The sequence below is a fragment of the Aspergillus fumigatus genome, chromosome 7, assembly GCF_000002655.1.
Source record: "Aspergillus fumigatus Af293 chromosome 7, whole genome shotgun sequence".
Classification (NCBI taxonomy): domain Eukaryota; kingdom Fungi; phylum Ascomycota; class Eurotiomycetes; order Eurotiales; family Aspergillaceae; genus Aspergillus; species Aspergillus fumigatus.
Genome location: NC_007200.1, coordinates 1194661 through 1222049, shown reverse-complemented (window position 1 = coordinate 1222049; position 27389 = coordinate 1194661). Strand labels below are relative to the sequence as shown.

The following is a 27389-nucleotide window of genomic DNA, read 5'->3' as shown; positions in this document are numbered from 1 at the left end:
ACACCCCGTTGAGTGGCGTTCCCTCCACAAGCCCTATGTGACTATGTTAATCATGGTTGTCAGCCTCATACGGCTTGTACTATGAACCGGATAGTGTGGTCCTTTAAAGGAAGGCTAAGATGCTACTGTGCAAGAGAGATGTTTACAAAAGCAGCGAGAGAAAGCGCATGTTAACCCACACCCCTAGCACCGACACAAGAGAGTATGATATCAAGTGGATCAGCAGAGGCAGCAGACGAGGATTGTATTTTTGGGCATGGATTACCCCTAGTATGGCCTCAAAATCATGGTTTTGATGGGAAATCAATGGTGACGCTGTAGCGCAGCTGTTCTGCCGCGGCCGGAGTGGGGGCGCCTCAAGCACGGATATGCGTCGATCGAATCATTTGTCTGCATCGAGGAATCCAAGGAATTCTGCTGACTCGTGCAGTTGCTGCCCCGGACTCGGCACGGGATGAAGTCCGTCAGGCTCGTCCTCATCGATGCGGTATCTCTCGTTGAGGATGCCTAAAGAGATCAGTATGAAAGCTACACGACCATGTAGACACAGCCTTGACGATCATCTCGTATTGAGTAACGAAGAAGGCTCCCGTCACTGTCAGTGTCTTGCTATGGGCCATCCTCTGCCAGGAGACTGTTTTCTCCGCGCGGTCAGGAGATGGCATGGACTATGCGCGCTGAGCAGCACTCCACAATGACACGGCCCGAGAACATGACAGAAACATGCTACAGTCCTCGAATTGCACAGTGAGAGCATTCAGCACTCGGATGAGATCCCAAGAGCATGCCGATTGCCATTGCATTCGTGTAACGAGTGTACTACTGGTCGCAGAAGAACCGGAGAGTTGAGACAATGTAACGTTCAGGTTACAGGTTATTTCTATTTCTTGTTAGCTGGTAGAGCCTGAGTCCACGTTGCGAGAGAATTCACAGACTGGTATGAAGTTCGGTCTACATTGCTTTACCATGCGACGCCACAGACGGGGGGGGGGGGGGAGCAGGGGGTTATATTCAACCAGCAGACATAACTGCCTGCTTGTGATGGCACCACATCACGGCTACATGCAGTATATCCTGGACCAGAAGTCTGTCGAGTTATCATGGCGCACATCTGTATGCTCAATGCGAGGAAGCCATTGCATTCCAGACCCAGAGACGGAAGAGACGTCGGCCATGGCACCGATCATATAACCATGGATCATCGTGGGTATTCTCCTGTCGATCATTTGAATAACGACGCCCTCTATGCAATTGAGAGTTATATAACACCCGCACATACTGTCTTATCTCAGGACTTGTGCTGTCGAGGTCAAAGCCACTCGTTCTGAACCAGAACTTCCCCCAGCGTCTCTATTGCCTGCTGACTCCGGTTTGAATCTTGCATGGCGGCTCGACTTGGCTGGATTGCACCTGAAATGCGGCTCCAACTTCCTCTGGATTTTCTCCAATTCGACCTACTTCCCCTCAGGACGGTCTACCTTCCGCATACTACCCTGACTGAGCAGACCTCCCGATCTCCCTGAAGACGGACGAAGAACTCTGCATATAAAGACCTGATCAAGTTGGATCAGGAACAGCGGTCGGCATGTGCCTAGTTTTTGCACCACTCGAACCATTGTGTTGGGAATCAATGTAGATTGATCCTTCCTTCAGGATTGGGAGAAGGGTGGGCTAAGAAGCCGGATGGTCAGTATGGGGTATGCACTGGTAGTAACAGCCCTGTGCTGGAGGGTGGGTACACTGGACTGGGTGCACAGGCTTTACAGACATACTGCTCGTGTAAGTGCATTTAGTTTTGATAGACTAGGTGGAGAGAGTTGAGAGGGGAGCTGGGGTGTAGGGTGATGGCGCCATGAGTGAATCAAGAAACATACAGAGAATCTCGGAAGGAAATATGGATCCCCCAATGGGTGACCTTTGCTGCCTCAGAGAGCTGACAAGATTATCAGTGCAAAGGTGAATGCCAACCATTGCGAGGACTTTGCAAGTACATGGCAGGTCTCGTCAGCCCCAAGACATCATTCACACTTCAGCATCTGTAGACGGAAGAGACCGTTCCCGACCACTTCTACTCGTACATGTGTATTCACTGTCACTGTCCTGCAGTGTCTATATAAGCCCTTCTCATCGATCTCATCTCTCTCCTTCATCTCTCTCCATCCTTCCATCTCCAACTTCCACCTACGTTCAACCTTACAGACAGACAAACGCACTACAACCACTCCATCAACAAGTCCCCCAATGAAGCTCAACGCTATCCTCCTCTTCTCCCTCATTGGCCTCGGCCTCGCGACTCCAGTCACTGTCGATGGAAACCTCACTACTCCTGGTGACAGTACGTCCCTCCACCCACTCGCCACGACATCTCACCCTGCTGACCCACTCTAGACACCGACCTTGACAACGACGGCTCCCTCGTCCCCCATCCTCCCTGCGATGCCAACGGCGACTGTCCCCGCTACTTTGGCTGCAGAAACGGATGGTGCTACTGCCTCCCTTTCCATGTATGACTGCCTTGCCGCGAGAGTGAGTCGAAGCTAATAGCTCTACAGATGCAGGACTGCAAGCCTCCTCGTCAGGAGTAAATGAAACAATGCGAGTCAGCGATGCGGTCGTCGAGCTGGACAGTTTCTGTTTGGTGGATTGACTGCGTCCTTTGAGACTTCGCATCCTGGGTTGGTTGTGAATGGGGACGGTGATATGACGGCGACGATTGGGGCAATTGATATTGCAATGTAGCTAGCTACGAATACCATCGTCTTACGACTTATGAAGAGTATCGTAGATCTTATGTCGGCCACCCCTCACTGGGATGTGTGGCATGCTCGAAAGCCATCGAGGTTCCGGTTTCTTGCACCAGAGGAGTCAAGGTATTGATAATCTCCGGGATCTTCAGGTGCATCAAGACGTACCACGAGATCGATGTGGATGGTAAATTGGGAGAATTTGACACTAAAATCTTGGATCAGACGTAACTCATCTTCGGAGGGAGCCTGCTGGAGATGCTCTTGCATTTCTAGCATTAAGCTGTCGCAGAACCTCCTCAAAAGGTAGACTGAGCTTGATTGTTTAGTTCATGAACACCTGGACTGGTTCTTTGAAGGCGTGGATCACCTCTTCTTTTCTGTATGAAAATCGGGTATTGGCGATCTTGAGTTCACAGCAGGAACGCCGACCTCCAGATCCTCAAAGTCATCAGTAGAATCAAGGTTCGGCTACAGCAGGAGATGGAGGTATGAGCTGAGCAGATTGACGGCAATTGAGTGCCAGGAAAGATGCATTCTCAACTTGCCAATTTGCCAACTTGCCCAAGGAGCTCTGGCTAGGTTCTTACGGTCCCTAGAATGGTGTACATCTATCCTTCGAGCAAGTGCTCTCTAAACTAGTTACTAATATAGAATGTGATATCTAGATACTCCTAGTGATCTCTTATGAGTACTTCATAGCTTCTTACACTATACTAATAGCCGACATATTCTTGCCATGCTAGTCATCCCTTGTGTAAGGGAACACCGATATGCATGTTATAGTCAAGGGAATTGTACTAAGACTTGTCTGAAACAGTACTCTGAATCTGATATACTTATAAGATTCTAAGATTATTCATTCCCTGATTAGTTGTATCTATACATTTTTAAATACTGAGCTGGAATAATCGAGTCGACGGAAAGTGGGCGTTCGGGATGTGGACAACGAACACATCTTCCGAGACGCAAAAACCCTTGCATCTTCGCAGTTGTCAATGGTCCGAGAGAGGAGGGAATAAAGGGTGGGGAAGATGGCTAAACAGTTGACGCAACTGAGGAAGTTCAGAGTACTCTGTATATAGCTTCATAATCTCAGTGGTTCCCTCTCCCTTTAGCCTTGGGAATATCTCCCCGCGCGTACAAGATCAAACAGACAAGCATGACATCGCCGGCATATAGCCATCACTTCTCCATCAACAATCTCCCCTTTGGAGTTGCATCCTCATCGCAGCATCCTCAACCGCAATGCGTCACTCGCCTCGGCAACACCGTCATCTTCCTCGGAGACCTGCAGCGAGCTGGTCTGTTCCGCGAGGTCACCAGTCTCCCAAGAGGAGTATTCGACAACCGCACTCTGAACGCCTTCGCAGCCCTCGATAAGCAAGTCCACAAGCATGTCCGACAAGCGCTGCAATCTGCCTTGCAAGATTCCGGAGTCAAGAAACTGCCGATAGGAAGTACGGAACCGATCACTGCCGTCCGGATGCATCTTCCCGTCTCAATCCCAGCATTTACCGGTAAGTAATTGCTATCTCACCCCCGTACGCCAATTTCATGTATGCACGGCGAGACTAACATCTCGCAGACTTCTCTTGCAGCCTCAATCACGTCAAAAACGCAGGCAGGGCAATCCTGAACGACGACACCCCGCCACCGGGTTTCTTCCACTTCCCCATCGGCTACGGCGGCCGCGCAAGCACAATCGTCCCCTCAGGGACCCCCATTACCCGACCCCTAGGCCACTTCTATGATCGATCCGCAGGGATCGAGAAAAAGACCGTGGCCTACGGGCCCTCACAGGCAATGGACTACGAGCTCGAGATCGGTGTTGTAGTCGGTACGCCGGTGCCAGCGCACCGCGGTCTAGACGCCACAGACGCAGACGAGCATATCTTCGGGCTGGTGCTTCTGAACGATTGGAGCGGTGAGCCACCACCTCCGTTTCGGAGATATCCAGAGGAGAGAGAGAACTAATAAGTCTGCCTCGAAATTCCAACAGCCCGTGACATCCAAGGCCTTGAAATGGTTCCTCTGGGCCCCCTCAACGGCAAAGCCTTTGGAACCACCATCTCCCCCTGGATCGTAACTCTGGACGCGCTGGAGCCATTCAAGGCCCCCGGTCCTGAACCCCACGTCTCGCTGCCAAGGCACCTCCAGGACACTGTGGACTTTACCTATGCCATCAGTTTGAAGGTCGAGCTTGAGCATGGCGCGTCCTCGACGCTGCTGAGCACGTCGGGTGCCCAGGATCTGTTCTGGAGTCATCGGCAGATGTGTGCGCATCTCGCCAGCACGGGGTGTGACTTGCAGACCGGAGACATCCTGGGCACGGGCACGGTGAGTGGACCCGCTGAAGGGAGTTATGGATGTTTGCTTGAGATCACGCAGGGTGGGAAGGTGCCTGTGGCGTTATCGGATGGGTCATCGCGACGTTTCTTGCAGGATGGGGATGTGGTGAAGATGTCGGCGGTAGCTGGGGACGAGTCGTCGGGCGTCGGATTTGGTGAGTGTGTTGGTGAATTGAAGCCAGCAAGGGCGTCCTAGATTGTCATCTACCCATGTACGAGATCCTGGTCCACTCAATCAGGAGGCCTGGAGTATATTAAGCACTTCATGATTGATATCTTAAGGGCTGAGTCAAAGGAGAGAATGTGATGTTGGAAGAGAACGGGAATATGGGATCGACTCCTGTCCCTTGCAGAACACTGGGTATCTCTTGACTTCAGGCCATCTTGAATCCATCCTTGAATGATAGTCTCCTTCCTTCTGGCCTGGTCTCATGGCGGAAAAGAATCACGGTGAAGCAGCCAAGAATGCCATGGCAGCTGCCTAGATTGAGATTGATATTGCTGATATTCATGCCGTTTGTTCTCAGGAGGGCATCTCACGCAATAATATCGTGTTTGGGTTAAATCCATATGTCTATAAATGGATAAACCCCGTATATTTCAAGCGACCACTGTAGCAACGGGTCTCTATGGCTATTGCCATTGCCAGTTTTAGTCTCGTAGGTATACACTCCGTAGATTCAGTTCCACAGCCTCAAGACATACTCCGTATCATGATATCACATACTGGCTCCACTTTATACTACGCCTATCAATCGGTGCCACCATATGGCAGTCTCAGTAGGCACAGTCTCCACGCTAAATCAAAAGGGGCATAGAACCCTCCACTAAGACTGACTCGTGGAATCGCATCTGAAGAGACTGTAGCCTCATACATAACAGTCTTCACCCACAAATCCTGGCAATGCCATCGTCTGCCGAGCAAACTTTCAGCATCTATGAGCTTGTTGAGCATATACCCCTGCAGCTGGATCATCCGGTGGAGATCACTCGTGCCCAGCGAGTTTGCCGTCACTGGAGAGATGTGATCCAAACATCCCCGGCGTTACAGGAGGCCTGCTGGTATCAAGTCATTACTAAAGATGCTGAATCACGGCCAATCGCTACTGAACCGACATGGAAACTGAACCCTGCTTTCAACCGAATAGGCGTCTCACTATCCAGCGACGCAGCAAAGGGTGGAGGTCAAGGTCTAGGGGAATTCAGCTTGGAGGAAGACATCTACGACGAACCTGGGTCCTGGACGACCATGCTGGTCACGCAGCCTCCCAGCCAGCGAATCCTGGTCAAATGCCACAGCTACTATTCCGACGATCAGATACTGTAGAGACCCTTCTGGTCTTGATTTGCAGATTCTTCGCTGATATGCTGCGCAGTTTCTATCTCATCGCATCAAGGGCCGGCCCTCTCCTTATGGGCGACATCATGGCCGTTCTGGCAGAATGCCGGAATCGACAGGATTGCGGCATAGATCGCTGGGGTGGCCTACGCCACTATACAGGCGAGCTCGTCCGATGGGAGGAGGAGAAATGGGAGCCCTATCACTGGGCCGCCCTTGACAGAATGCCGGATGATGTGTCCATTAATGTTGCGATCGAGATGCCTTGGGGATACGGGGGATGTCCTGCCTTTTCTCTTCGGCGGGTCTACGGCACCGAGCGCTTCCTGCATGAAATGATCCTGCATGAGATGATCATGGACCAAGGGCATGAATATCAGTGGGCCGAGACTTCGTCGGGCCCCCAATACCGCCCTGTGAACAAGTCCAAGTACAGGGCAAATCTGTTGGCTGTAAAGGAGCATCGAGGGAGATATCTGTCGACTTGCAGCACTGTCTTTCGCCTACTATCTGAGGTGAACCAGCCAGGGTAGTCACAGTTCAAGGCTGTATAAGGAGACTCATGCAGATAGTATCCTAGTGTGTAGACATCTCAATAACGATGTTTATATCTCCTCTTAAGTGCTACGTGTCTGGTATAATGTGCCCATGGCGTAAGATATCTAAGCATACCCTAGGAATGGCATCGCCTTCCCCCGAAAGAGTGCATTGTTAAGTATAGACAACCAATCAAATATGTGCAAGCAGGCAAGCATAAACATCGGCGGCTAACAAGACCCAGCGGGTTTATCTGCAGGATACCCACAGTACACGCCTGCTCCCCCCTGGATACAAACCAGCCCACCGGGGCACGGCTGCATCACCCACACTCCGTTATCGCACAGCCCGAAGCTTGCCCCGTTGCACGCGGCCCCTCCCCCCGAACAGCGCGCGCCGGCCGTGGGACAGCTACCTGTGGGAGCCGTCGTGCTACTCGTCGTCGAGGTTGTCGTGACACTCGTCGAGGTCGTCGGGGCACTCGTCGTGCTGGACGTAGTGGTAGTAGGAGTGGACGTAGAGGTAGTCGTCGAAGCAGTAGTGGGACTCACAGTCGTCGACCCCGACCCCGACCCGGACCCCGAACCTAGCGCCGCTCGCACCCCAGCCAGAAACCCGCTATTGGCCATAACCTGGCTGACGTCCCAGGCCATCACGCCCCCAAAGGACGAGAAGCCCTTGGTGTACGCGATGATCTGCGCCAGCGCCTCCACCGAAACGTACCCGCTTCCCGCGGCGGTCGAGCTCCCCGGCACGCCGAGGAAGACCTTGACGTTCTTGTTGCGCGAGACGGACTTGGCCCAGGTGTCCCAGGTGGCGAAGTTGAAGTTGTTCTGGGACGTGGAGCCGGGGTTGTACGCCTGCAGGCCGCAGTAGTTGTTGTAGAACTGGACCCAGATGGCGTCGAAGGAGACGGCGCCGTCGAGCATGGGCCCGTCGGCGGCGTCCGGGTAGGGGCATTGCGGGGCGGCGGTGAGGTAGTATTGCTTGGAGGGGTCGGAACTGAACAAGGAGCGGAGCTGGTTGGCGAAGGCCGGCATGTTGGCGACGGGGGACTCAAAGTCCAAGTCGAAGCCGTCCACGGCCGCTTTGCCGAAGGGGCGGAGAGTGGAGGGGTTGTTGCTGGGAGGGCCGAAGGTCTGCCAGACGCTGTTGGCTCCGGCGATGGCGGCGGACTCACTGGTGAAGCCGCCTTCGGTGTAGGTTGCACCGCCAATGGAGAGGAGGATGGTCTTGCCGAGGGATTGACAGATGGGGATGTCTTCTCTGTTGGGCGTTTAGTGGTTTGCACGTTACTGGAGGGGGTGGAAGGGAGTACTCTATCTGAGGACAGCTGAGGAGGTTTGTGCCTTCAAAGGTGGTGCAGTTGTCGCCTGCATTGGCGAAGTTGACCTCTGGGAGACCATTGGCGCCGTTGATTCTGGTGACAAAGGCGAGTTGGAAGACCTGTGACTGTTAATGTGGTGTGAGAGTTTGAGATTGATACAGGAGTCAAACATCAATGTCGGCGTCTATCCGGTTGGTGAGTGATATGCCATATGTATATGGATGGATGGTGACTTACTCTGACAATAATAGGACAATCGTTGCTGTGCGGCGAGACCGGTGGATGCTCCATGAGAGTTTTGGCCTATTCGTCAGACAAGGAAGACACAACGACATATTGATACAGATAGAGCATACCCCAGTAGATGGCAATGTTGGTCTGGCTGTTGAGGTCTAACTTGGCAGCAGCAGTGTGGAATGTAGCCCAAAGGCTTGCCCAGAGACCCAGTTTGTACAGAGCCATGATGATGATGCTTTGCAGAATACCTGATTGACGAGAAAACAGGGAGGAGATCGGGTGATGTCAAGGCAGATCCAAAGTTGATCTTGGCTCTGATTCTTATATCTGGACGATTTCCCCCCCCCAACTGCGAGCATCCTACTGTGTGAGACCATGAGAGTCAGGAATGTGACTGTGGCATATTGGTGGCCTCGAGGTGTCCGCCATCCTCAGGAATGCCAGCCCCATTCCTGACGGGACGCCAGTATAATGCTTCATTTGAGGACAGTGATGTCGCATGATATGATGGACAGGAAAGTCAGAGTGAGTAAGTGAGCAACCGCTTGAGAGCTAGCATCCGTCGCATCGGTTGCAACAGTAGGAGTGTGGAGTGTGATATTGTCAGGGGGGAGGACAGAACGGACCTGCAGAAAGATAAAGAACAATAAGCATGAAAGGATGAATAAAGTCGAGGATAGCAAATAAGGGATATTGTTCCCCTCGTTATCTATCCCGTAGTGCTGCTACTGTAGCAGTCACAACTCACTAGCAGCAGACTAGCAGCCAACTAGCAATGAAGGAATTAATTACATCTTCTTCATCGGATCAATGGAAGTCTACATACGGCTTTATCATCCCGAGACTAATGCCGGCATGTGTGTTTTGTGCCTGACTCTCTGCACTGATCATGCGCCCCTTGATATGCGCCGCTCTTCCATACACCACACAGGTTATCGAGTGATCAAAAGTCTTCTCATCTCGCTTACAGTAGTCTCATTACTCTTGGCTTCACTCGAAATTGCTTGCGATAAGATGATACGACTCGAGCCATGTGCATAGCTGACCGCGGCTGGATCCCCCTTGCATGTAACATTCCCCGGGCCATGTGTAACAATTTATGTACTTTGGAGTCGATACTCTGTACATGCTGCATGCATGCAATCATGGAATTGTAGCCTTCTGACAAGGTTATCGACTCGATCCACGGGATACAAGTGGCAGCAGTCACTGCAATCTAGCCTCGACAACCCCGACAGGGACTCCAGGTGCCCTCCACGTCTTGACCAGTTTCAACCCAGCCTGGTCCAACAGGCTCGCAAAGTTCTTCTCGGTCCGCTCGACCCCGGCAAAGGTCATCATCGTATGGTCCATGTACGCATTGGACATGGTGGCCCCGACTTCAGGCATGATGAACTCGACGATCAGGATGCGCGAGTGCTGCGCCATCGCCGCCGCCAGATTCACCAGGATCTGTCGGACCTCGTCATCCGGCCAGTCGTGGAACACTCGGCGGACGTAGTAAACCAAGGCACCTATTCCATTCAGTCTCAGGCAGTCAGGAAAGGAGGGGACAGGGAGGGGGCCCATACCCTTTACAGGCTGCGGCTGGAAAAAGTCATGCGCCATAGGCTCAATGCCATGCGATTCCAGCTCGCGCCCATTCTCCTCGATCACAATCGGCCGATCCTGCAGGATGAAGCGGCCCTTGAGGTCCGGCTCCGTCTCCCGAATCTGTCGCAGGATATGCCCGCGTCCACCACCGACATCCACGATCGTCACTCCGTCGTCGCGCGCCAGAGGCCCCAGCTCTTGCGTGAACGGGTACAGACCGTGCACGACGAGCGCCGAGTCCTGCGCCATCATGGCGTCGTTGAGCCGGCTCAGCCGCTCGGGAAACTGCGAGATGTAATCGAACATGGTCTGCCCGGTGCAGTTGTGTACGTGTGTGTAGGGGTTGTCGGTCAGCGTCATGGTGTTCTTCCAGTTGTTCCTGGCCAGGAACTCGTGGTTACGGAGCATGGGCGGGCAGTACTCGTCGACTCTGTCAAACATCAGGATCGATCCCAGGTGAGATCTAGCGGGTAGCAGACGTACAGCACCTTGAAGATGGCGTTCATCTGCGGCACCATGTAGATTTCGGAGAACGGGGTGTGGGCGTATTCCTCCTCGCCGGTTTCGCGGAAGGGACCGAGGGGGGTGAGGGCGCGCATCAGTCGGACTGTCGCGTCAGCTGGCCTCTTTTTCTCATTCTGGGGGTTTCGGGGGGTCACAGAAGAGATATACCAATCAGCTCCTTGTCCATTCCAGTCTTCGCGGATATGTCTTTGGCGGAGATGCTTTGTCCGCCCGTGGGCATAGCGTGGAAGACGCCGGCTTCGAGCAGGGTGCGGAGGGCACCCATGCTGGCCATCTATTTTCGTCAGTGTCTCTCTCGTATCCAAGGCGCAGGGCAGGGTATGTACGTTCTCAAAATTGGCAAAGAGCATATCGACGGGGCCACGGATGGTCTGCAGCAGGCGCGTGGCCTTGACCATCAAATCGTAGCGGGCACTGTAATCATTGTCGGAAGTCTTGTATGCCTTGGTGGCATCGACAACCTCGTCCAATCCCTCTGGATGGCGTCGATATTGTTCCCGATGCTGCCCATAATGACATATGCAAGCTCAATCCCTGTCTTGTCTGCAGAATTGGTCACATCTCATCTGAGACCACCCGGTGCAGCGGTACTTCTTATAATATGGACGCGTATAAGCGGGGATTCTGGCTTCACTTCTCCCTCGGCCAATCATTACCGGTGTTCCCGTCCCTAATGTGACGCATCACAGTCAACTCCTCCTTCTCCCCGCTGTTCTGTCTGTGCTCGCCGCTGCGATGTGCTTCATTGGCCGCGGATGGTGCGCGGCGCACTTAGCTGCAGAATTGGAGGAGTTTATTCTCCGCTGGGACACTTGCTGGGACTCCCCGAGAGTTTCTTCAACCCTGTCCCTGTTTAATCGGAGGAGATTGAAGATCAGCTGGTCCAAGCGATTTCACTCTTGCCATATATTGCTTTATGGCCGGGGTGGTCTATGTGAGCCGTCACATACGGAGTAGACGAATCTTCCTGATTGAGAGAGCCGTCGATGACGATCCTGTAGAAAACTGGCATTTACTAGCTGCTGACCGACAGCGACAATAGCAGTACTCCGTGTGTATTACGATCGCCATCGCAGACTCTCATCATATGCGACAGTCAGGGGACAAATGATTGTCATGCGCTTGAAGGAGAAGCAGAACAAGACTGTCCGAGTGCCTCAGGATACGATGATCAGCGTGAATCGGACAGCTCTCTCCGGATCCGTTGCAGGTGGATTGATTAGCAGGAGCTAGACCAGGTATCAGTGCCATGGGAGATATTAACCGTGGTCGATGCGTCTGAGATGGGCATATGGACTATGCATAGCTCCATCGGTCTAGTCAACAATCAAAACAGAAAATCAAACAGGAGATGTATCACTTTCGGTCGATCGTACTTTGTCGAGCACGAAGGAGTCAAGGGGCTCGGGTCTAAGCATATAAGCCGGAAAGCCTCCCGAAGCAAGCTCCTCAGCCAGCCAAACCTACACTTGGCAGCTTTATCCATCTAGTCTTTGTCAAGTCGTAGAACGCAACCGCTATGGATCCAAGCAAGACGCCCGCCTTCCCTCCCCCACCAGGGGTGACGCCAATTTCGAGAACCCGGACCGGTCTGACTATGACATCTACTCGATCAATATCGCCATGTGTCTGACAGCCACGTTTGTGCTTGGGCTGCGGATGTACACGCGAGGTGTAATCCTGCGAACGGTTGCTATTGACGATTGTATGTCCATGTTGGGCCCCGACAGTAAGTGATGCTGACCGAGAGTAGGGTTCTGTATTGCGGCGCAGGTCTGCGCATGGATCTTTGCCATCCTCGGGTTTGCCAGTATGTTTTCCCCTTCATGCCATGACGAGGACTAACGGAAGGAGACATCCAAAACGGCTACGGCGTGCACATCTGGAACTTGTACCTGGTCAAACTCAAGCCTTTCAAACAGGTACTTTGGCCAAATCGATCCTCCCCAAAGCGCAGCTGACGAAAGTTAGAACGACCTGGCAGCAGAAGACATCTTCGCCCTCGGCATCTGGTTTGTCAAAACGTCCATCCTCCTTTTCTACCTCCGTCTCAACCCGGAGCGCCGCTTCCGCCAATGGACCTACGGCATCATGGCCTTCGTCTTCGTCTACTCCCTCATCAGTATCCTTGTCTTCACCTGCGGCTGCATCCCCGTGACAGCCATGTGGGACATGACGCAAATGGCCACCGCCAAGTGCGTCGACCAGCTGGCGTTCGTCTACGCCAACGCGGCGTTTAACTTGCTCTCGGATCTGATGACGCTCATCCTGCCGGTCAAGCTGTGCTGGGCGCTGCAGACGACGCTGAAGCAGAAGGTTCTGCTATGCGTGGTGCTCGCGATGGGCTCCTTTGCGTGCGTGATTGCCATTGTGCGGATCGTGACGATGATGCCGTTTGTGCATTCGATGGATTTCACATGGTATAAGGTTACGTTGGCTAAGTGGGCGTACGTCTTCTTTCCTTTTCCCCTTTTTTGCCGTTTCCGTCTTGTGGGTCCTATGCTGATGAACTTGAAGGATGGTCGAAATCAATGTCGGCATCATCTGCGCCTGTCTCCCCGTCCTCCGGCCTCTGCTGCTACGCGTCGTCCCCCAGTTAGCAGGCAGCAAGAACTCGGGCGCGGATAAGCAGTCCGACGAGAGCTATACCCTGCGCAATGCCGTGCCCAGGAAAAAGAAGGGCATCCGGAACTGGGATTACCTCACGACGGTGGGGGGGACGCAGAATCCGCGCGAGGACGACGTCGAGAGTGTCCATGTGCGGCCGAATGGGAAGAGTGAGAGCCAGGAGGGGATTATCTTGTCGACGGAGACGAAGATCACATATCATTGATGTCTTGGCTTTGGGCTGAGTGGTTCACTTTGCAAAAGCTGGCTCTTGTCATTTAGTGAGAGTGTTTGATTTATGCAGTGCGATTGACTAGTTAGTTGCAAACTTATACAGCTTTCATACAAGGCGCCATCGGATATGGCGGCAAGTCTGAGAGGCACCATATGTGCCTAGACTAAAGCTTATCCAGGTCTAAGCCTTCAATTGCATGATTTAATTCCCCGAAAAGGTATGTGAAGGAGGAGTCAGAACAACTGTGGCAGTAGCGGGGACGGTGACCTGAATAGCTAGAATATGGCCCATACCACTGAGGTGATGAGAACGACGATACCTTCTGCACAAGGGATGCATAATTCAAGTTCGCGAAAGGAGCCGCAGGCCTTGACGGGAGCAGATCATTTGAACGCATCTCCTTGGAAAGAGCTCCATACATGATTGAGCTGCACTCAAAGCCACACCCCCGAGTGCCGCTGAGAAGAGCCTCGCGTGTGTCATGAAGGACCTGGATCAAGTTATTGATAGCTTCCTCTCTGCGGTCGTTCATCGCGTCTACGTTCCTTTAGTGACTGAGCACGCTGAGAGTTCGTCTAGCCTTACTTATGACTTTCGCCGGTATTGGAAGCCCCGGACCGTTCTTAATCCAATTATCACTTCGTGACATGGCAGTCGATGTTGCCTGTTTGAACTGCTTTGGGAGTTTGAAATACCAGGAGATCCATAACCACAGGAATAGATCTCGAGAATATGTCGAGGGGATCTCTTCCTCCAGAGCGTTGATCCAGATAGTCGTCCAAACAGAGATGGCTTCCTCACATTTATAGTAGTCGGCTAGGACCGTGCCCTTCGCAAGCATCTCAACAGTCAACGTCCGCGGTATACGATAGTGTTGGCTGTGAATCGCGCGGAGTAGGATCAAGAAGGCGTTGATATCCCAGCCCTCTTCAGGGAGCTCGATTGAGCCCTTGTGCTGATAGGCCACACTTTCTCTCCAGCGGCCGGTGAGTAATTTCTTGAAATATGGAGAGGCAAGCATCAAGTGCTTCGCAGAGACTCGGATGCGGAAGCAAGTCTCGTCCTCCGTTTCACCTCCGATTTCAATTGGATCTTCAGCAGGCTGTTCAGGTTGTTGAAGTTGTTCTTCAGGTTCCTCTTCGGGCTGCTGTTCAGCCTGCTGTTCAGGAGGTTGCTCTGCAGGTGCGAGGCCATTCTCTTCGGCAGGCTCTGGAGTGGACACTTCTGCCGGTTGAGAGGCAATGCTGGCAACCATATCTTCGTCGAGTTCCGCGAAAGGAGTATTTGCATTGCGCAGTATTATCACCACTTCGCCATCTGGATCAATGATATGAGTTACTCGATCCATAGTGGCTAGAAAAAACTAGAACAGGAAGATCTTTGCCGGCAAAGAGAAAGGGAGAAGAGTCAAGGCAGAGAATCGTGGACGATGCCCCAGCGCTTGGCTTGGAGTCTTGATATAGTAACTGTCGTGCAGCAGGGTAGATGCGTGGCTGTCCCTGATTGGAGCCCACGAGAGGACATGGACATGGCATGCCATTCATTCTGATATGTCTTTGAGTCATTGACACTTTTGATTGAAACCTCCTACATTGCCGTTGTTTGCCTGTCATGGTAGATTCGATAGCCCTTTTATCAAGTTATCCAGGCAGTACGGAGTTCGTAGTTATGTAGCACTGTACTCAGCATGGCTGATCTGATTGCTATGAGCCACAGTCTGATGGATTCAGGACTCATACTGAGGAATCCTTTGGATCGGGCTGTCCTCGACAGAGTTGTCAAATTAGAGCATAGCAGACTGGACACCCAACGGATTATAGCGGCAGATCACCGCGGCTCACATACTAGCCTTCACAGTATCCTGTTCATATGCCAATAGCATGCCAACGCTGGATAGTACGTCGTGACATGGGCAGCTAACAGCTTAACCGATGTCTTCGAAGGCCATCGCCACCGCAGATGGCTTCGAGACCGACTCTGTGGTCCAGGAGAGGTTACATACGAATCGAAGCGGCTTTTGCATGGAAGCATAACAAGTTGAAAATGTATTGCATCAATGGATACAGCTTGGCTAAGCCTCCACTCTCTCAACATGCTCATTCGCAACGCCACCCTTCACAGCAACCGCCTTGTCGGCATGCACATCCAACCCCATCTGGCGCATCGCATTCACCCCCGACAGCGCATTCGGCCCGTCAAAGATCTCGGCCACCTCCTCCAAGCCCTTGCCCTTGGTCTCCGGGAAGAAGAGAAAGATCAACACAAAGTGCACGCCAATCACACAGCACCAGACGATATAATACCGCCACGAAATCGCATCCATGGCCACGGGGTTGGCAAACGAGTTGTAGATCCCGGCGAGGTTGCCGGTCAGCTGGTACATCATGCTCGCCTTGGCGCGCAGCGAGTACGGCACGACTTCCATGATGTACGTCGGCGCCACGGGCGAACACGCATGGTACGCGGCGCTGAACAGGAAGATCATGACCAGCACGCCCGCCGCATAGCCCTTATCCTGGAAGTGGTGTTCCTCGTTCAGCGCCGAGCAGACCGTCCAGATGACGTAGGAGACGCCCATGCCGCCCATGCCGCCGAGGAAGAGCCGGCGGCGACCGGCGCGGTCGACCAGCGTCGCGAAGAAGGCGGCGGTCAGGAACGACCAGACGGAGAGGCAGGCGTTGATGATGAGCTGGACGTGCGGGTCCGTCACGTTGATGGTGTTGAGGACCTTGGAGAGGTAGTACGAGGTCAGCCCGTTGCCGGCCCACTGCAGCATGGCGGGGATGTAGAGCGCCAAAAACAGGCGGTGCCGGTTGCCCCGGGTCGCGACCCACTCCGTCCAGCGGGAGGCGCGCTGGATCTTCTCCATTTCGAGCGTGGCGGTGATTTCGGCCATTTCGAAGCGGACGAGGCGGGACGAGGTGTCCCCGTCGGCGTGGTATTTGGCCAGCATGGCGAGCGCTTCCTCGCGGCGGCCGTGGTAGATGAGCCAGCGGGGGGACTCCGGGGCGAGCAGGCTGAGCACGGCCTGGATGAGCGAGAAGACGCATTGCAGGACGCTGGGGATGCGCCAGCTCCAGCTGGAGTCGGTCATCTTGAAGGTGCCGTAGGTGATCCAGGCGGCGATGAGGGAGCCCAGCGACCAGGTGGTGAGATAGAAGGAGACGAGCTTGCCTCGCTGGGACGGGTAGGCGACCTCGGTCAGGAGAGGCGGGGCGGCGGTAGCGACGATGCCCAGCCCCAGGCCGACCAAGAAGCGCGAGACCACGAACATGCCGTAGTTGACGGCGGCGGCCTGGATGATCGAGCCCAGGATGATGATGAGCGAGCCGCCGCAGATGGGGTACCGGCGGCCGAAGCGCTCGCACAGCTGGGAGGAGACCAGCACGGAGATCAGGATGCCACCGGTTGGGCCAAACGTCATGGCGCCGAGACGGGTGCCGGTTGGTTTGCCAAAGTACTTGTTCCATTGCGGGAGGGCCTGCATGCCGTTGAGCATGCTGCTGTCGTATCCCGAGGCGATTTGCGTGAGGAGGGCACACAGCAGAAGGGTGTTGAGTTGGAGGAGGGTCCAATCCCGGTAGAAGGGAGGGCGTTTGGGAGTGACATCCTTGAGCGTGAGGCCTTCAAAGTTGTCCTCGTCTGGTCTCTCCTGTCGATCGTGGTGAGAAGTCATCGTGTCGGTCTGGCGGACGGCCGAGTCTGCTGGTGGATTGCTGGTCGACAGGTCCGCAAGAGCTGTATGGGCTTATGTACCCACCCTGACGCGGAGAAAACCTGGGGAACATCGGGTCAATTCCGGAGTCAATCGTCCGCTGGCCGTCGATCTTTCCTGGGGGTTCTGATGGCTTCGGGGCGGGCGAATGTGCTCGGGCGTGATTCCTCCGAGCGACGGGATAGTGGCAGTGATAAGCACCATAGGCATCACCAGCAGCTGCAGAGGAGCTTCTCTTCCAACCTGGCACCTCTCAGAATGACGGTAGACATAGCGAACCACCAGATCCAGTCCAAGGGATCCCAGCCTCTAGAGAGAATCTTCTCGGAAAGTGTGCTGGCCAAGATCCTCCGCGTGGCCGTCGAGGCTTTAGACAACAACGTACCGTCGCCACACCCCAACCTATTTGAACACGAATGGTGACTGATACTGGTGTAGGACCCTCCAACCGAGTATCCGGAGTTCGTCCCTCAAAAAGGACCCTCGACCGGGCGCTATGTCCTCCGCGAATCCTCCTTCTGGACCTGCGGCTTCTTCCCCGGGCTCTTGTACGTCCTCCTCGAACGGGCCATCCAATACCCCTCGGCCTTTCCATACCTGGGACACCCTCACAGCCTCGATCCAGCCAGCCTGCGCGACCACCTCGTCGCCCTCTGCACCAAATGGACCGCCCCCATCTACCCGATGTCCCTGCGAACCGACACCCACGACCTCGGCTTCATCCTGGCCCCGTCGCTCCGCCGCTCCTGGGAACTCACCGCCAATCCCAACAGTCTTCGCGCTCTCCTAACAGGCGCGCAAAGCCTCGCCTCGCGCTTCGTGCCCGCCACCGGCGCCATCCGCAGCTGGGACGTCCTCCGCCAGTCCGACGTGGACATCACCTCCCTCGAGACCGACTGCCTCGTCATCATCGACAGCATGATGAACCTCAATCTTCTCTACTACGCGGCGGCGCATCTGGGTCCGCAGCTGGCGGCGATTGCGACCACGCATGCGAAGACCCTCCTCCACTCCCATCTGCGCCGGGAGACGATACCCGGAACGGCGAGGGCGGGTTACTCCACCATCCACGTCGTCAATTTTGACCCCGCCACGGGTGCGATCAAGGAGCGCCGCACTGCGCAGGGGTACGCGGCGGACTCGACGTGGGCGCGCGGCCAGGCGTGGGCGATTACCGGGTATGCGCAGACGTACGCCTGGACCCGGGACCGGCAGTTCCTGGATGTTGCCATCGGGCTGGCCGAGTACTTCCTCGCGCGACTGGAGGGGGCGCCGCCTTGCGTGGAGCAGAGGGTGGATGGCAGGAGGGTCGGCCGGTACGTGCCGCTGTGGGACTTTGATGCGCCGGTCGACGAGGCGAGTCCGCTGCGGGATTCCTCTGCGGGGGTGATTGCCGCGAATGGGATGCTGTTGCTCTCGCAGGCGCTGGTTGGCGCGGACGACGGCCTGGCGCGGCGGTTTCGCGAGGCGGCGATGAGGATTGTGAGCGAGACGGTGGAGTGTTCGTATTCGCGGGAGGAGGCGAGACTGGTGGATGGAGGGAAGCAGGTGGAGGACGTGTCCGGGAGTCGCTTTGATGCGATTCTGCGCAATGCGACGGCGAATCATAATGCGAAGGACCTGGATCGGTACAGTGACCATGGGCTTGTGTATGCGGATTACTATCTGCTGGAGTTTGGGAATCAGCTGTTGAAGCTGGGACTGATATAGAATGCTATAGACTGGGTTCTCGTAGGATATGAATGACTCTATGTGTCAAATAGCTACTCTAGCAGGATACTACTGGCCTCCCGTGGATAATCCATCCATCTCGCCCGGAGACTCCTCCGACTCTGGTCTTGTGGACTCGCAACAGCAAAGACAGCCGTCACTAGGACCGCCCCCTGACGGTCACCGTCCAACAGCCCATGTCTCACGACAGGAATCAGCGTCCGCTGCGCCATGAGATTCGTATTCGAGTCGGGCTTCAGCGCCTCATGCTCCGTCCTTGCCATGGTCGCTGCCCCACGAAGACCGCTCGCCCCAGCCGCAGACAGGATCAGCACGCTGTCCTCCGACATATGCACCCCTTCACCGACCCCGATATCCTGATCCAGCCAATCCTCCCCCTCGAGTGCAGGAAGAATCCGCTCCCGGCCAGGCGTCTGCACATTCCCCTTTGGCACCCGCTCAATCGCAAACCCCCCTTCCACCGCATACAACCGCTCCAAATTCCTGCCCTGGATCCGATGAATCCGAACATGCCAGTCCGGCCACCGATCCGTCGGCGGAACCAGCGTCGTCCGGACCGTAATCTCCCCATCCACCCACGGCCTCCACTCGACCTCCGCCACGGGGACTCTGTCCTTCTGGCCCGGTACGACCGCAGTCCCGAACCTCACCGGCGCGCACTTCCACTTCACAGCCCAAGTCGCGCACCCATCCCGGCTCAACGCAAGGGTGCTGTCCGGCGCGAGCTGCTGGATCAGCGGGCCCGTCGGCACGCTAAACGCAAACGCCGACGAGTACGCGAACTTGCAGTACTTTGCCGGCGAGGCCTTCATCGGCCAGGCGACGAATTGGGCCGGGTTGAGGAGGAAGTGGTGGCCGCCGGACGGGTGGTTGCAGAGGAGCTGCTGCGGCGCCGACACCACCTCCACTGGGGGTTGGGCCGATGGATAGGGTGCTTCGGGGGTGGTCCAGAAGGGATGCGAGTCCGGTAGGAGGAGCACGACGAGGGATTTGAGGCTCCAGTAGACCGATTGCGGGGAGTTGTAGTCTTCGGCCATGTACATGTTGCTGCATTTGTTAGCGGCAATGGGGAGTTGTAGGGGGGAGGGGGGAGGGAGACGTACGGATACAGGTAGCCGATGTTCATTGTCCCATCGGCATAAAACACATCGGTCGAGTGAGCTGCCCACCAGCGTAGATGTCTCAGAAGGAAGCCTTTGACGGCGCCCATCGACGCTAGCGGGTCCGGCATGTCAGGGATGTCGGCGACAGCCAGCGCAGCGAAGAACGCTCCACACGCGAAGCGATACGTCAGGGAGCGTCCAAAGGGGATGGCGCCTCCTACTCCCGTCAGCTGAACTCGTCGCACCTGTCCCGAGATCACCAGGCGTACCGTTCTTGTCAAAATACCGCCAGAAACTGGCCCCAAACTCCCTCGCCTGGGCGCGATACCTCTCCGCCCGCTCCGGGTCCAAATGGCTCGCAAACTTGACATAAAGCAACTGGCTAAACTGAATCGCAAAGCTCCCCGAGTAGTAATCCGCCTGCCGTCCACAGCCGATCGCATCCCATCGCCCCGTGCGCATCCCCTCCTCCCTCTCCCTTTCCTCCCCCTCGGCAGATAACCACGGCCCATCCCCCGACCACCCACCCCCGAGATAAAACCCATCCAGCACCGCAAAATCCGCATCCATTTCTGGTCGGACCTCCTCGTATGGGACGTTCGCCACCAGCACAAGCGCCAGGTTCGCAAACACGCGGAACCACCGCCAATTGTTCACCGGCATGTCCTTGCCGTGCAGGCCGCGCAGCCACGCAACGATGTGGTTCTGCGTGGCCTCGTCCTGGCGGCGAAAGAAGGCGTCCGGCGCGAACAGGAGCGCGCAGGCGAGCACCTCTGCTTCGACCATGCGCTGGTCGCCGTGGGCGATGGCGCCCCAGTATTCGGGATGGGCGGGGTCTGTGCCGGCGCGGATGCCCTCGATCCACGGCTGGGTGACATTCTTGATGGCGTCGATGGTGGCGGGGTCGGAGGTGAATGGCAAGGCATGAAGGAGGGTCGCGATGACCCAGAGTGGACGGGCGAATCCCTCGAGGAAGGCGGCGCCATCGTCGAAGTGGGCGCCTGTTGAGATGGGGAGGCGGATGAAGGCGTGTGCGGGGGAGAAGTGGGCGTGCAGAGGGCGGACCAGGGCGAGGGCGGCGCGGATGAGATCGTCGCGGCTGTGAAGGGGGTTGTCGCTGAAGTTGCTGAGCGGTGGCATCTTTGCCTGAGATTCTACATGTATGTTTCAGGAGGAACTCTTTAGAAATGATCGTTTCTTGTGCGATGCGGAGATGAGGGGCGTATATCTACCATCTCTCGGGGCTCGGGGTAAGTCTCGGAGATTCTTCGTGACTAGTCAAGTACTATAGGCTACATCGGATGCGAAATACGCATTACTTAGACTGATGATCCGGTCCATCTCCGAGTACTGTTGATCGAGCAGGATGGAGGTCACCGTCGTCAATTCGTCCGGGCTGCCGGTGTTGTAGCTCATCCTCGCCGGGCTCGACTGCAGCATCGGCGGTAGGTCTGCCGGAAAGGCCACCTGGGACAGTCCAGTGGTGGTGTCCGGTGCTGGTACGGCTGCCGGTGCTGTTGTCTGCTTCTCTCCCGTCCATTCAATCTCGTTGGAGTATCCCAGGACATCCAGCTTGAAGTTCTCGTCGCTCTGACACGCCCGGTGGATGGCGTTGAGCTGGCCAAAATACCGGGCCGCTGAGTTCTGACGACTGGCCTGGACACGGCCCGACCAGCGTGTGGCCATGGCATCGAGGCATTTCATCAGGGTCCAGTAATCTGGCGACAAGGGCGTGCCGTAATATCGCCAATGCACTACCTCGAGGGTCCGCTGTGAGAAGCCCCGGCTAGGTCCAGAGGAAGAAAACTCACCAAGGAGAACCCTGGCACTGACAAACACACAAAACGCAAACTGACTATCCACGACCCCGTCCCTCGGACAATTCCCCAGATACTTCTCGGTGATATTGGCCGTCTCGGCCGCTGCCGCCTCGCACGTCTCGGCACTGGACAGCGTGGGCAACTTGACCACCTCCAACCACTCCGGCGGCGGATACGCGATCCGCTGATGCAGCAGGATCATCGACGTGTTGTGCGTGATATGCGCCAGCGTGAGATTCGGATCCATCGTCACGACCGTCGGCTGCCGCGAGATATTGGTGTCCTTCCATTTCTGCGGGAGGAACATCTTCCAGCTGACCAGGCGGAGATCCAGCTCCTTGAACCGCATCAGCCAGCTTCCCATCTCCTGGCGGTCGCGGTGGTTGATGCGCTGCTGGAGGAAGAAGGTCGTCACGCGGCTGAGCGACTCGGTGGCTTCGACGCGGTAGGCGAAGGCGCCGACGGTGGACATGTCGACTTGCGCGGTGGGCGACGGCTTGTCGGTCGGTAGGAAGGCGATCAGGGTGCCGATCTTCCCCGCGGAGCGGTCCCAGATGCCGAAGAAGGGGGTGGTGACGGGTTCTTCATTGTGCCAGAGGCCGCCGTCTGCGGGGAGACGACGGTGGACGTCGTTGGAGGTGAGGCTCGTGTTCCACCTGTATTCTCAGCTGCATTCTACACATCCGGAATTGGAATCCGACGGACATACCCTGTAGTCACCGAGCAGAATCTTGTAATGTGAGTGGTAACCGTTAATCCAAGGGTGGGACATACCTGTCCAAGTTGAAAACCGTCCAGAAAACACGCCGTCGTTCTTCCTCCTCCACCCAGTCTGCCGCCGTCGGAAGGGAAGGCCGGGGCTGCAAGACTCGTCCGGTATCGTGGTTCTCGGACTCGACGCTCAACTGAAGGTACTCCACCGTTCGCGTCAAGGAGCCGACGATCGGCCACGCTCGAGAGACTCTGCCGGATCCAATCTAAACCCGTCAGTGGCGGCAAGTCGCACAGGGGCATCCAGCATACATCCTCAAAGCAGATGATAATCAACGCCTGCAAGTTCTCCACGTAGAGGTCATCCATTGCGGTCAGGACCACAATCTTCCGGGATCGTTCACAGACCGCTTCGATATCGTGGAGATCGGCCGGCAGGACCGACTGGTCGACATGCTTGAGCATCGCCACGACCATCGCATGCAGCACAACTTCCAGGCGAGCCTTGTCCGGGCTCCGCAGCCGCCGCCGGAATCTCTTTTCGTGGAAGATGGGGATCCATGGCTGGACCAGCGCGAAGTACGCATCGACCACGGCCTCTAGAACGGCTGCGGGGGGGAGACTGGACGACAGATCGGAGAACTCATCCGGCTCAACCAGCGTATCGGTGACCCGTCTCCGTTTATTGCATGGTGAACGCGGTGCATCCGACACCGAGTCCTCACACTGTCGTTTGCGGCTATGAGGCTGCTGCAGGTGTCCCAGGAGCATCTCCATGCCCTCGCGCAGTGCCGCAGCCACAGCACTGGTATCCGACCCCGGCCTATTCTCCTGCGGCCGTTCCTGACGGAACACCGCATCCTCGAGCGCCTCTACTGCGGTCAGATGGGGGACCCGCCAATCACGAAACGCAATGACCTACCAACGCGTCTTCTCAGCGCCTCGACAGCTCCAGCTTTGAGACCCGGCTTCTCTCTTTCCCCATCATACTCGCACGTCGTCCCTATACCCCTTAGCACGTGAGCTCGAAGCAGCCTATGAACGAGGGAAGTACCGATTCTCCGACAATGCGCGCAGAGCGGCACTTCGCGCGAGCAGCGGAGTTTCCTCTTTCGACAAGCGCGACAGGCAGGACGATCCTCCTGCACGGATCCCGCGGCTTGCATTCTCTTGTCGGTGCTGCTTTCGGTGTCTGTTTCAGTAATCTTGCCCTAGAGTCCACAGTCCGGACGAGGGGAGGGCTAAATACCCCGTTGTCCGGTGGAGATGGGCCGACTTCCGTCCGAGTTCCCCGACAGAAGGCTTAATTCGTTGCGTTTGGGCTCCTGTGGGGGTCTCCGCGCGGGGTAACAAGCCTTAAATGGGAGCGTTTAGTGTGATTCTTGAGAGGCTTTGTGGTATGGTTTACGAGTCTCGGCGGTTTAGCCAAAGTGGGCACGTCTCGGAGAGGGACTCCGTCTGCCCAAAGTGGAAGTGCACATGGACATCACTTGTGAATGTAAATATTGGTGATTTTGCTTCAAGATATTGAGCCAGGAACTGTCAGTGCGCAGCTGACTTTTGAGTATCAACATATCAAAGCCTGACATGGTGTCTTGGATGATCCCGACCATGGGTCCATGAAGGCTAGCATATTGACCCATCGCCCGTTCTCTTCAGTAGACAGAGTCGAACTCTACCTTGTGCTCTGATTTGCTGAAGAGCCTGGACTACAGTTTGGGATATGAAATGACACATGTGTCCAGTTCACGGACTGTGGCTTCCCGACATGATCATGAAGATGATAGTCGTTCAAGATATCGCTGATATCTGAGACTCTATTCTGCTGCGTATGTTTGATGGAGACTACGAAGGACTGGCATCCACACTGCTCCTACTCCTACTCCTCCTACTCCTCCTGCTACCACTCCTACCAGCTTCTGCCTTGTATAGCAGCAGCTGGTCCTACTTCGAGCAAGAAGCCCCTCCTCCCTTGCCAGGGACCGCAATGCTCCGAGACCCTGAGCAAGACTTATTTGATAATGAATTTATCGTACTGATATATATTAGTGGTGAAGTATAGTCCCGCCGATCCTTGATGGCGGGGTTGAGCTCACCTATTCGGCAGTGAGCTTTACATGGCAAATAATCAGGTCGGCAAAGATCATACGATGGAGACGAATTCCGCAATTATCTCCGCTCGAGGTCTGTCCGTATCAGCGTTGTCATGTAGGTGAAGTAAGCCGATAGCACACGAGAACTAATTGCTGCATGATGTCAGCATCATAGCATCATCGGATATGTAACGATCAGCCCACCATTGCCTGATCACCATGTCGGACATGCCCCATACCCCCTGACACCTTATATCCATACACACGCCCCCACAATAACCGTCCGAACTTTATTGAGCTACTACAAACGAAATGGCATCCCCACCACCAGTCATCATAGCTGGCTCCGGCTTAGCCGGCCTCTCCGCCGCCAGCACCCTCATCGCGCACCACGTCCCCGTCCTGATGCTCGACCGCGCCCTCAAGCCAGGCGGCAACTCCATCAAAGCGTCTTCGGGGATTAACGGCGCCGGAACAATATTCCAGCACTGCGACGACAATGCCGATATCTTCTTCCAGGACACGCTCCGGTCCGCCGGCCAGGCATTCACACGGGCAAGTAGCGACGAGCGCGCCCGGCGGGAGACGCTGATTTCGACGCTGGCGTCTCGTTCCGCGGACGCGGTGCACTGGCTCGTTGACGAGAAGGGCGTGGACCTGAGTAAAGTCGCGCCATTGGGGGGACATAGCTTCCCGCGAACGCATCGCGGGGCGGGGCGGGATCCGCCTGGCTTTTCGATCGTGGGGACGTTGCTTCGGAAGTTGAAGATGGAGGGGCTGTTTACTCTGCGGAACGGGGCGAGGGTTACGCGGGTTGTAAAGGAGGAGGGGTGCGTGAAGGGGGTGGAGTATGTGACTGTCGAGGGGGAGACACAAAACCACACGGTCGAAGGGCCAGTCATCTTCGCTACGGGCGGGTTTGCGGGCGATTCCAGCGGTATGCTGGCGCAGTATCGGCCGGATCTGGCCGATTTTCCCTCGACGAACGAGGCGAGGGAAGGCACGCAGCCAATTCTCGAGGCGGTGGGTGCCTCGGTGGTGGATATGGAGTGCGTGCAGGTTCATCCGACGGGGTTCGTGGACCCCAAGGATCCGGCGGCGATGGCCAAGTTCCTGGCGGCTGAGATGCTTCGCGGAGAGGGTGGGATTCTGCTCAATAGCGATGGAAGCCGGTTCGTGAATGAGCTGGAGACCCGCCAGCATGTCGTTGATGCCATTCGGCAGTCGACCTCTCCGATGGAGACGGCTACGCGCCAGTGGGATGTGACGCTGGTCCTTGATGAGAGCTCCGCAGCAGCCGCTGGCTCTCACATGGACTTTTACGTCGCGAAGGGACTCATGAAGAAGGTGACGGTCGGGGGGCTGGACCTACCGACGGTGAAGACCCTCCAGGAGTATGGGGATGTTGTGTCCGGCCGGAAAGAGGATCCGTTCGGCCGCAAGTCGTTTGGCCATTGGAAATTGACGGAAGTTCTGCCGGAGTACGCGGTTTATGTCGGACAGGTGACGCCGGTCATTCATTTCACGATGGGAGGGGTGGTGATCGACGAGCGGAGCAGGGTCATCGGCACAGACGGGACCCCGATAGAAGGCCTCTGGGCTGCAGGGGAGGTGACTGGAGGTGTCCACGGCCAGAACCGTCTGGGAGGGTCGTCTCTTCTGGAGTGTGTGGTGTTTGGACGTATAGCAGGGACTGAGGCGGCAGCATGGCACAAGGAACACTACCCAGAAGCTCCTCCCTCGAGTGATGGTACAAGGAGCTGAGCACACGGCGTCCGAAATAAACTGACAGGATTCCTGCTTCCATGGCCTCATGATCATTGGCCTCCTCAGACCAAACTTCGACTCGATGGATGTGCAAGGCAGAGCTTGACTACGCTCATCCACTCTCAGCTATCAATCATTCGGTAACGATAGTAATCAAACGATTGGGGATAGCCTGAAGTTGTCTAGTCTTTTCGTGTGCTCGTATTCTATAACTGGCCCTAGACGCGTTCAATCCACCCTACAGTTGCTATGAGTTGACAAGGCCTGGGGAGGAGCCTGGATTGGACTCTGGTTACGATTCCAGACTGATTTGCTTATCAAACTTGAAAGCAAGCACATAGGATGGCGCTAATAGTCACGCAGCACTAACATAACATTAACGCTATACGCTTAAGATATCTGATTGACGGTTCCAGAGGTGATCTGTCAAAGACCATTGATGGGGTATGCGAGGTTTGGTATGGCAGGTGAGGCAATATAGACATGCAACCGAGAAGTGGATGCTAGCCTCTAGTTGCATATATGCTTTACTTGTAGTGGCGAGAATTTTGACAGGAAAATATAAAAAAGGAGGGCTATTGGATTGCCTTACACAGCATGTTGGGAGGATTCCTATATCCATGCATGTATTCTGCCTCATTCCTGTACTAGCACCATCAGCCCCCTTCTTTCATCAGTATTTCTGAATGTGTCAGATAGTGAGGTAGTGATATTGGAATAGTTAAAGAGGCACACAGCTGATCCGATAGTCTAGTCGATACGTTTCGATCTGGTAAAGAGATCATCCTCACTTTATCCAAGGATCAGACGGCCTTCGCGCGATGATCACTGTAAACAGAGACATTCGATCTTGTGATTTCCTCTCCTGAGCCCGGCTGACCTGTTGAGAACCGTCTGGACTCGACGCTTCCAGTACCTGGGAGCAGGTCTAGAGATGTCCACGGGTGCAGGAAT

The 27389-nt window shown here is 55.5% G+C and overlaps 12 protein-coding genes across 12 annotated transcripts; 6 read left to right on the top strand and 6 right to left on the bottom strand.

The window, feature by feature from the left end:
- Positions 1-2241: 2241 nt before the first annotated feature.
- Positions 2242-2510, top strand: AFUA_7G05170 (uncharacterized protein; the record flags this gene model as incomplete). The annotated part of the gene is made up of 2 exons (XM_743899.1): positions 2242-2335; positions 2389-2510. The coding sequence occupies 2 exons, from the start codon at positions 2242-2244 to the stop codon at positions 2508-2510; spliced, it is 216 nt and encodes a 71-aa protein (XP_748992.1).
- A 1396-nt stretch (positions 2511-3906) lies between these two features.
- Positions 3907-5566, top strand: AFUA_7G05160 (fumarylacetoacetate hydrolase family protein; the record flags this gene model as incomplete). Its single annotated transcript, XM_743900.3, has 3 exons — positions 3907-4264; positions 4333-4671; positions 4747-5566. 3 exons carry the CDS (start codon positions 3907-3909, stop codon positions 5289-5291), a joined length of 1242 nt encoding a protein of 413 aa, XP_748993.2. The 3' UTR covers positions 5292-5566.
- Positions 5567-5940: 374 nt separating this feature from the next.
- AFUA_7G05150 (F-box protein) lies at positions 5941-6967 on the top strand (the record flags this gene model as incomplete). Its single annotated transcript, XM_743901.2, has 2 exons — positions 5941-6418; positions 6472-6967. The coding sequence occupies exons 1-2, from the start codon at positions 6000-6002 to the stop codon at positions 6965-6967; spliced, it is 915 nt and encodes a 304-aa protein (XP_748994.1). The 5' UTR covers positions 5941-5999.
- A 234-nt stretch (positions 6968-7201) lies between these two features.
- On the bottom strand, positions 7202-8760 carry chi3 (putative class III chitinase; the record flags this gene model as incomplete). Its single annotated transcript, XM_743902.1, has 4 exons — positions 7202-8237; positions 8290-8417; positions 8536-8583; positions 8626-8760. The coding sequence occupies 4 exons, from the start codon at positions 8758-8760 to the stop codon at positions 7202-7204; spliced, it is 1347 nt and encodes a 448-aa protein (XP_748995.1).
- A 564-nt stretch (positions 8761-9324) lies between these two features.
- On the bottom strand, positions 9325-11316 carry AFUA_7G05130 (uncharacterized protein). Its single transcript, XM_077805193.1, has 5 exons — positions 10980-11316; positions 10801-10927; positions 10612-10735; positions 10107-10558; positions 9325-10049 (listed from the first exon to the last, which is right to left on the bottom strand). The coding sequence occupies exons 1-5, from the start codon at positions 11049-11051 to the stop codon at positions 9742-9744; spliced, it is 1083 nt and encodes a 360-aa protein (XP_077661321.1). The 5' UTR covers positions 11052-11316; the 3' UTR covers positions 9325-9741.
- A 996-nt stretch (positions 11317-12312) lies between these two features.
- AFUA_7G05120 (putative integral membrane protein (Pth11)) lies at positions 12313-13486 on the top strand (the record flags this gene model as incomplete). The annotated part of the gene is made up of 4 exons (XM_743904.1): positions 12313-12358; positions 12508-12575; positions 12625-13100; positions 13171-13486. The coding sequence occupies 4 exons, from the start codon at positions 12313-12315 to the stop codon at positions 13484-13486; spliced, it is 906 nt and encodes a 301-aa protein (XP_748997.1).
- Positions 13487-14042: 556 nt separating this feature from the next.
- AFUA_7G05110 (BTB/POZ domain-containing protein) lies at positions 14043-14843 on the bottom strand (the record flags this gene model as incomplete). The annotated part of the gene is made up of 1 exon (XM_743905.1): positions 14043-14843. One exon carries the CDS (start codon positions 14841-14843, stop codon positions 14043-14045), a length of 801 nt encoding a protein of 266 aa, XP_748998.1.
- Positions 14844-15522: 679 nt separating this feature from the next.
- Positions 15523-17171, bottom strand: AFUA_7G05100 (hexose transporter protein; the record flags this gene model as incomplete). Its single annotated transcript, XM_743906.2, has 1 exon — positions 15523-17171. One exon carries the CDS (start codon positions 17169-17171, stop codon positions 15567-15569), a length of 1605 nt encoding a protein of 534 aa, XP_748999.1. The 3' UTR covers positions 15523-15566.
- Positions 17172-17237: 66 nt separating this feature from the next.
- On the top strand, positions 17238-18920 carry AFUA_7G05090 (glycoside hydrolase family 88 protein; the record flags this gene model as incomplete). The annotated part of the gene is made up of 2 exons (XM_743907.1): positions 17238-17591; positions 17649-18920. 2 exons carry the CDS (start codon positions 17238-17240, stop codon positions 18918-18920), a joined length of 1626 nt encoding a protein of 541 aa, XP_749000.1.
- Positions 18921-18973: 53 nt separating this feature from the next.
- On the bottom strand, positions 18974-21184 carry AFUA_7G05085 (glycoside hydrolase family 154 protein; the record flags this gene model as incomplete). The annotated part of the gene is made up of 3 exons (XM_743908.1): positions 18974-19988; positions 20045-20261; positions 20314-21184. The coding sequence occupies 3 exons, from the start codon at positions 21182-21184 to the stop codon at positions 18974-18976; spliced, it is 2103 nt and encodes a 700-aa protein (XP_749001.1).
- A 138-nt stretch (positions 21185-21322) lies between these two features.
- AFUA_7G05080 (Zn(II)2Cys6 transcription factor) lies at positions 21323-23741 on the bottom strand (the record flags this gene model as incomplete). The annotated part of the gene is made up of 6 exons (XM_743909.1): positions 21323-22520; positions 22639-22841; positions 22888-23183; positions 23303-23403; positions 23494-23578; positions 23630-23741. The coding sequence occupies 6 exons, from the start codon at positions 23739-23741 to the stop codon at positions 21323-21325; spliced, it is 1995 nt and encodes a 664-aa protein (XP_749002.1).
- A 622-nt stretch (positions 23742-24363) lies between these two features.
- Positions 24364-27389, top strand: frdA (putative FAD dependent oxidoreductase). Its single transcript, XM_743910.2, has 2 exons — positions 24364-24631; positions 24683-27389. Exon 2 carries the CDS (start codon positions 24981-24983, stop codon positions 26430-26432), a length of 1452 nt encoding a protein of 483 aa, XP_749003.1. The 5' UTR covers positions 24364-24631; positions 24683-24980; the 3' UTR covers positions 26433-27389.

What these genes read in the sequence shown, in the direction of transcription:
- AFUA_7G05130 (XM_077805193.1), bottom strand. Translation starts at nt 11,051, where the DNA reads ATGGTCAAGGCCACGCGCCTGCTGCAGACCATCCGTGGCCCCGTCGAT. An exon ending in TCTTTGCCAATTTTGAGAAC is followed by an intron (nt 10,928 to 10,979) that starts GTACATACCCTG and finishes TGACGAAAATAG; the next exon opens with ATGGCCAGCATGGGTGCCCT. An exon ending in CCAGCCGCAGCCTGTAAAGG is followed by an intron (nt 10,050 to 10,106) that starts GTATGGGCCCCC and finishes TGAATGGAATAG; the next exon opens with GTGCCTTGGTTTACTACGTC.
- frdA (XM_743910.2), top strand. Translation starts at nt 24,981, where the DNA reads ATGGCATCCCCACCACCAGTCATCATAGCTGGCTCCGGCTTAGCCGGC.